This window comes from Solanum verrucosum, unplaced genomic scaffold (assembly GCF_900185275.1).
Source record: "Solanum verrucosum unplaced genomic scaffold, falcon-dt-bn FXZP01000128.1, whole genome shotgun sequence".
Lineage (NCBI taxonomy): Eukaryota > Viridiplantae > Streptophyta > Magnoliopsida > Solanales > Solanaceae > Solanum > Solanum verrucosum.
The window spans coordinates 891036-899600 of record NW_026020327.1 but is presented as its reverse complement, the minus strand read 5'-3'; the positions used below and the strand labels follow the sequence as shown (position 1 = coordinate 899600).

General features: G+C 29.5%; 1 protein-coding gene across 1 annotated transcript; it reads right to left on the bottom strand.

Moving 5' to 3' along the window:
• Nucleotides 1-892: 892 nt before the first annotated feature.
• On the bottom strand, nt 893-3215 carry LOC125835842 (trihelix transcription factor DF1-like). The gene is made up of 2 exons (XM_049514945.1): nt 2772-3215; nt 893-2593 (listed from the first exon to the last, which is right to left on the bottom strand). Exons 1-2 carry the CDS (start codon nt 3026-3028, stop codon nt 1357-1359), a joined length of 1494 nt encoding a protein of 497 aa, XP_049370902.1. The 5' UTR covers nt 3029-3215; the 3' UTR covers nt 893-1356.
• Between the last annotated feature and the right edge of the window lie 5350 nt (nt 3216-8565).

The following is an 8565-nucleotide window of genomic DNA, read 5'->3' as shown; positions in this document are numbered from 1 at the left end:
ATGAATTTGAAAAGTTTGGGTAATCTGGAATTACATGTTCAAATGTTCATGTGAAATTTAACTTCAGATTGCATATTCAAATGTGAGGTTAGTAAAATATTAAAATAATTAAGAGGTAACATCTCAGATGGTCACTCAATTATCGATTTTTTCTCAGAAAGTCACTCAACTATGATTTCTTTTCTCAAAAAGTCACTGAACTTTGTAAGTAAAACACTCATAGTTGAGTGACTTTCTGAGGAAAAATCTATAGTTAAGTGACTTTGTAAAAAAAAAAATCATAGTTGAGTGACTTTTGAGTAAAAAATCAAAATTGAATAACTTTCTGAAAAATTAATTGAGTGACCATCTGAGATATTAACTCAAATAACATTCAAGCTGTAATAGAAATGTTTAAATGAGTGCTCTTGTCAAGTTTTAAAAACATTTCTAAATTTGCCGTGAATTATTAGTTTCATTCCTGAACTATTATCAATTTTAAAAATATTTGCCAACTTGATTAACTAAACTTAAACAGATCCTCAATCTTGCAACATAACTGACATACACCCTTAAATCCTCACCAAGTTTAGAAGTGTTTTCAACACTTCTTTTGATTTTTTTATTAAAGACATCATGCTCCTACAAGAATTTGAGACCTCTTGTTATGTCAAGTAGCTGATCAGAGATATATCTAATTATAATTAATCAAATAAAAAAGTATCTTTAAAACTATTACTAATAATTAGTGTTAAATTCAAAGGTGTTTTCAATATTTCTATCGAAACAATAATAAGGACCCTTTTGAAAATCATTTAGTCAAAGTATACTTCTACAACAACTTTTTCACTCTTACCCATAAATCCCTTCAACAACAACAACAAAAATAAAAATCCTTATATGACAACATGTAAAAAGTATATTCTCAATTCATACAAACACAATCAACTATTTTGAACTAGTACACACATGGACTCATGGAGGATGGTTGAGAAACCAAAGCCTCAAAAGAAGAAAATGTATACTATATGCTATATATATAGTCTTAAAAGAAATATCAAAATCACACCAAAGCTAAAACTATTCCCTCTGACACTATTTAACTACTAACAGCAAATGATTAAATATACATAACTAGAAAAAAAGAAAATATGCCACTTTCTTTGTGTGTGCATTTTTAGTAAAAATAACTTTGTGAATGGAAAGTTCCTCCCTCACACTTAATTGAATCTTGAACCCACATTTCCAAGGCACATTATTAACTCCAATGATTTTGTCCCACTTCCTAAAAAATGGTACACTAACCACAAAAGTAAAAAAGAAAAACCTTCTTGTCCTTCATCAAACTATTATTTCCATTATTGTATTGCCTTCTGTTCAACATTCTGTTCTTTCTGATGCTTGTTGTTGCTGTTGTTGTTGTTGCTGGTTTATTATTTGCATTAGTATCTCTCCGGCCTTCATATTGGAACCCGGATTTTCTATAATGGGCAATTGTTTCTTGGACTTGTTTTGATAGATTGAATCCAATTGATGAAAATAAGGACATGTTTTTGAATCTTCTGGCCTTTTCTTTTGGCTTTCTTTAACTCTTCTATAGTACTTGTTTATGTTCTCCCATTTCTCTTTACATCTCTTCGCGTTTCTATCATATCCAAGCTTCTTCATACCACATGAGATGTCTTCCCATAGAGGTCCTTTTGATGATCCATTGTCTTGGTATTGCAAGTCGACGTTTGTTCTTAGCTTGATCAAGGCTTCCACTTCTGCTTTAGGCCATCGAGAAGATGAATTCGTTTGAAACGAGTTTGAATTCTCACCAGCACTATCAATCTCTTGTTTGTCGATGTTTTCCTTGTCGTTGTCTTGTTGCATAACATTCTCTTGATTTACGATAGTTTTCATTGATTCACTCTCTCGTTCCTCGGTATGCCTATGGGATACTTGGGGTAAATCCATTGGTAACTGTAGTTGAATGGGTTGCTCTGAGATTTTCTGCAAAAAAGCAATCACTGCTGCGTCTTTCGCAGCAGAAATTGCTCTTTCGTGAGCTAATGCTTCTTGTTCTTTCTTTAATCTCGCGATTTCTTTCATCTTCCAAGCCTCGTCCCTCGCTATCCTATCCTTCTCACATTTTTCCATTGCTTCTAGAAACTTGTTTTGCAAGTCCTCTTGCTTGTCCAACACTTCCTTCATCAACCTCTCAAAATAACTAGCCAATTTCCTTTTCTTCTTCACACTACCATCGGATTCTTTCCCCGAGGACGAGGTCGTGGACGTGGATGTGGACATGAACTCCGGATTAAATCCCCGAACTCGACTAAGATCCATTCTAAAATCCTGACATCCATTAGCAGCTGGTTTTATCATTGTCATCGGCATAGGCATTGGCACTGGCATTGTTTCCATTCTATTGATTTGGCTATGGTTTAACGGAGGCGATGAAAACAAGGATTGGCTATCTAAAAGCTCTAATTGCTCGAAAAATCGATAGTTTTTCCCAGTTTGTCTACCAGATCTACCATCTTTCGTTCTCTTATGATACTTATAAATGTTCTCAAACTTCTCCCTGCATTTCTTCGCATTTCTATTATACCCAAGCTCAGCCATCTTCCTGTCATAATTAACACAAAAAAAATCTAATTCTCCTTCCACTTCAAAAACCTCAAATTTTTCCCCAAAATCAACAGTTGAAAATACAAAAATAGTTAATAAATCAGCTTAAAGTTTGACTAATTGGTGTGAAATTGAAAATTGCATGCCCAGACAAAATTAGTGCAAAAAATTTTTACCTAGAAATTTCATCCCAAAGAGGGCTTTTGAGATTGGAATCACGAAATGCAACATCCATTTCCGATCTTATTTTGAGTAAAGCCAAAGTTTCTTCATGTGGCCAACGATTTCCACCTGAAAAATTCTTATCTTCTTCCTCTGAACCACCACCGCCAACACCGCCGCCGTCATTCTTCAGCTCCGCCGCTTCACCATCGGCGCCGGCGACGGCGACACCAGTAGCTGTATTCTCCAACAAAACAGAACTTTCCAGCATTTTTTTTTTCTTCTTACAAAGAAACTTCTCAAAGTGAAAATTTCTCTTTGGACTTTATTAGTAGTAAAATAATTGAGGAGAAGGCACTTATTATCCCCTCTCTCTTTTTTTTTTTCTTTGAAAAATTGGATATTTTTAAATTCAACCCCCAACTATTTTTTTTAAATTTTGTTTAAGGGGTCAAGAAATGTTGAATGGGGAAGTGAATTGATTTTAATTTTTTCAACCACTTTTTAAATAGGCAAAGGGATTTTAAAGAATTGAATTGAAGTGGGACATGTTAATAAATTTTACAAGTTGTCAAAAGGTTTATTTGGTAAAAACATGTGTAATTTAAATTTATCTTTTATTTTTTGACTTTTTTCTATTCATTTTATTGTGTTTGAACTAAAATAAAATAAGGGCTAAAATAAAAAGAGTAGTCAACTTTGCTAGGGTGGAGTCCAAAATTACAGCTTGGATACACCGTGAATATCATGTTTGGAATAATGTGAAAAGATTGGGGTCAACAATGGATGGTAAAGAGAACAATCAAGATTTTTAATTGCTTCAATTTATGAAAAAATAAATAAAATTGATCCATCTTTTAAGTGTTTCATTTTAAAAGAATTTATTTGATGTCTGATATTTCATTTTATGATTAATTTAAATATCCTTTGTAAAAAAAATTCATTTCAAGATTCGAACTATAATCACCATCTCTTTTAATTTATATACTACTAGAAACTAGAAATAAAATCTAAATTTTTTATACTTAATGTATTTTATTTTATGTGATATGTAGTATCTTTCTAAAAAAAAAATCTTAAAAAATACTTTTTTATATCTTAGAATAAACTTTTTTAATGAAATAACATTTGTAATAAAAAAATGTCAAATATATTGAGACCATGAAACTTTTATAATAACGATATAATAAAAATGTCAAATATATGAAATAATATTTGTATTATAATTGATGATAAGAATAAATTAGAAATTACGTGTAAAATTCTTCATTAATTTCATAAATATACCAATATTATTAGATATTTCAAAATAATACGTAAACAATTATCGTTCAACAGAATAAGTAATAAAAAATAAAAAAAAGGTAAGAGATGGGTCATGGTTATCAATTTGGCCATTTGAGGAGATAGCAACAAGTGGAAGATAAAGATGAAGTAAAATTTTAAATAGTAACCTCTAAAAATATCTTCAATTTCCAACTTGGGATTTTGTAAGTTTGTGCCTTAAAAGCTACTGCTAAAATTTATTTATTTATTTTTTAAAAAGTCGGCCATACATATAGCCCACATTTTGGCTTTTCAACCTTTTCCTCTTTTATTTTCTTTTCATACCAAAGTTTTATGGGTGAAATTGTGGAATTGCCTTTTCCTTGTGTCAACAAGAGTTTTTTTTTTTAAAAAAAAAAAAAGAAGAAGAAAAGTTAACGTATACATCGTTGGTTTAATTAGTTTATTAATATAATTCAATGTATTAATAGATATATTTTATAAATTAGATAATTGGACGGCTTCAATGGCGTAGTTATAGCCAATTCAAAGTGTCCAATTGGATATCATTGGTTGAAAAATTACATTATATATATATATATATATATGTCAAATTCTACGTATAAAGAATATACATTTAAAGTTGAACAACCTTCATAAAAACTATGTCTTTGGCACGGTAATAATGGGTGTCCATTTGAATTAAGGAGTTTTTTTTGTTTTATTTTGACAATCACACACCATTATCATTGGACACCCTTAATAAATTTCTGACTCCGTCACTGGACGCCTTGATCTTACAATTATCTATTTTTTATAATGCGGGGCCCATAATTACGAAGAGAAAAATATAGGTATAATTTGTGAATATGCTCTTTAACTTGATTTGAGCTGATATTTTTGCCCTTCAATTTTGAGTGTGCGCAAGTAAACACTTAAATTTGTATAAAATTGAATCAGTAGACACACACGTTATATGTGACATATTACACATAAAACGTCATGTAGGATGTGAATTGCCACATAGGACGTAATGTAGGATGCATGCGTCCACTTGATCAGTTTTATACAAGTTTGAATACCTACTTGTGCACACCCAAAATAAAAGGGCGTAAATATTAATTGAAGCTAAGTTAAATGACATATTTATGTATTATGCTAAAAATATAAGTAGGTTGCATTTGGTTATTGATTAAGTTTAAGTGTACTCTAACTTACCAAATGTGTCAAGTTTAAGAGTTATTTAGATATTTAGCAACAAATAAAACAACTAAATTGTTGTTAAGTAAAAACTACTTTGTTTGATATAGAAAATCAGATGTTTAAAAAGATATTTTTCCTTAAATAATAAATTGGTATGTAAACAAGAAAATATATAGATAGGAGTTAAAGTGAGTGGAGAAAATTGGGAAATAATGAACGAATACGTAGATATTATAATTGATTTTGACCCTTTTTAGCAATTGTTTCTGTATAGCTTGGATTAAACTTCCTTCAACTAAAAAAAAAATTAAAAAAAAATTAAAATAATAATAATATTGTCAACGTTCATATAGTTAAGTTTAGGAAACACGAAAAAGTATTTGAATACTTTGAAAAGCAAATGTAATTTTTAGACTCTCCTCAATATTCCATACTCGTTTTATATGTTGGTTGATTCAATTTCACGCTAAAAATCTCATTTTAAGAATAAAATGTTCTCTATTATCTATAAACATAATTCATGTTTCATATTCATTGTTTTCTTCTATAATTTATAATAATCTTAACTTAACACAAATATTCTCAATGATTAATATACCCTATTTATCTTTCCTTTTAACTTTTTTTTAATCTTTTGCACTATTAATACTTTTCAGGACGTGGCTGTTAATTACACATTACTAAATACTAATCGCATATAGTTTTCTTCTAAAGCAAAGTATTCAAACTTGAAATTTCTTTTCAACCTTTCTTTAGTTAAAAATAAAGCTTTATCAAGTTACTTTAACTTCAAATTTTCTCCTAAATTCTTTGTAACTTCTAATTTTTCTCTATTTTTTTAGGTCACTACGACACGGAACGCTAAAGTCAATCAGTCAAAATATATAAATTATATGGTGTAAACGATAATAAATAAACTTTTTATATCAGTTAATTCACTTACTCACTTACAAAGAAAAAGAACAAATCTATTAACAAAAGTGATTAACCGTGATTCAATTGGCACCTTAAAGTTAAGACTAAGGGGAAGGAATGTTGATAAGTTTGAATTACTAAATTCAGATCTCGTATTACATGAGTCCATGTAGAGATGTCGCTTCCAACCAGTGGCGAATTTAGAGCCAAAAGATATGGCACTGGCACCCGTGGTCTCATCGTAAAATTAGATAATTTATATATATATTTTCTAAGATTTGTATAATATTATATTTTGGCACCCGTACTACAAGAAATCTAAATGGTCCACATGATTTAATGTTGAGCTTTTGACCTTGAGGATTAAGGATCAGTTTCCACATCAATACATTTTACTTGGTGCATTCTTGTTCGAAAAATCCTAAATTCGCCTCTGCTTCCAACACAATTCTCTTAATATCCAAAATTTAAACTTCAAATTTCTAATTAAGAATAAAATAATTTCACTATTATACCAGGACAGGACTAAATAAAAGTAAAGTTGATGGAAGTAACATAAAGTTGGCCTTTGGGAAAAGGAAAGAGACGACTAATCATAGAGATAATCAATATACTTTTCATGGAATTCATTTACGTAATCTCGACGCCAGGTCACTTTCCTATAATTAATAATACATAAAATTTTAAAATATGGACAGTAAAAAATTATTATTATTTTATTCATAAAAAAAAGGAATCTAAAGTAAGTGTGTCATTTTCAAACTTGCCAAAGAGTGAAGTAATTATCTTTGAACCAATTATCAACCACTTGGAGTGAATCTGTGGTTGTAACTTGCATACTGTCCCACACGCTTTACTTTTAAACGTATCAAATACAATTCTTAACACGCTTTCCGTTTCATATTACTTGTTCACTTTTTTATTTATGTGCTCTTTAAAATGTTATGAATAAAATACTTACTCTTTAGATTTTCTAAACACAATTTAATTATGTGTCTTATCTATCAATATTAAAATTAACAAGGAAGGAACTTTCGTAAAACTTTATTTATTTATAATTTCATAAAGAATTAAGAAAAATGAATTTTTTTAATTAACTTTATTTTGATTTTGTAAATTGAAAATTTTTTTTAGTAATATGAACAAATAAATATGAAATTGAGGGAGTAATCGACTATACAAATAAAACATATCTTGGGTTGGTCGTTCCATTATATTAACTCTCGTTTTGATAAAGTGGTGTAAGTTAATTACTCTTCATATTTAGTTAGAAGTTTTTTGGTGCAAATTCTATGTATATAGTTTATTTTAATAAAGGGCATTTCATTCCCCAATGATCAAAGTAGAACATTTTTATGTGAGTTTAGACTAGTTGAATCTCTAAATCATGTATCAAAATTCAATGAAAAAGATAACTCTCATCAAGTTTTCAAGTAATTTAATATGATTTGAAACTAGGTTAATTTGAAATTGAAATTTTATTTAGTCACACAATTTAAATTTCTTAATTTTTTTTCTTCATAAACATGAAAACTTCATGTGAGCGCTATCAAAATTTGCATAAACTCTTATACAATCTTACCAATTGAGATGCATATTATAGTTCATACATAATGTATCAAGATATCCTAATTAAAGACGAGTTAGTAAATCACATATCTCTATGTTTTGTTTATAAATAAATTAAATACTTATGATGGCATGTTATTACAAACTTTCGAATTCACATAATTTTACAAAGATATACTAATCCAATAAATACCAATAGCAACAACTGGCTCACATATCTAAATTGTTGAGAGGGGTTGCACAATTTAAAGGGATATCATGTTTGTTGGGTTTAATTGAATTTACCTTGTTCAACGATTGACCTTATGACAACAAGAAAAGACAATCTTATACTATATTCATGTGATTTCTTTAATTTTCTACTAAAACATGTGAATTTTTATTGTGTCCCATATCACATTGAGTGAATCAAAACAGTAAGCCTACCCATATGTTAGTTTCTCTCGAAGATTGATGCAATTTAATAAAGCATCTAAGCACAATTCACACGCATTGATCAATCAAAAGGATTGTCGTCATTCCAACAACTTATCTATCGTATCATACATTTCTTGCATTTTGTTAATTATCAAAACATATACTATGTATATATAAATTCAAACAAGAATATAATCATCTCCGAACATAAATAACAAAAATAAATAAATTGAAACAAGAAACCCAAGAACCATAATTTTCCATCTTAATATCAAATGATATGATGCATTAGATGACTGAGTCTGCTCCTCCATTAATCAGAAGTCTCGATTTCTATATAAATTGGGCTGACCATTGAACTTAGATGGGCTTATACTCTCTATAACTTTGATAGGGCCTGTAAACGACCCGCCACCCTAACCCGGCCCACTTCATTAT

What these genes read in the sequence shown, in the direction of transcription:
- LOC125835842 (XM_049514945.1), bottom strand. Translation starts at nt 3,028, where the DNA reads ATGCTGGAAAGTTCTGTTTTGTTGGAGAATACAGCTACTGGTGTCGCC. An exon ending in CTTTGGGATGAAATTTCTAG is followed by an intron (nt 2,594 to 2,771) that starts GTAAAAATTTTT and finishes TAATTATGACAG; the next exon opens with GAAGATGGCTGAGCTTGGGT.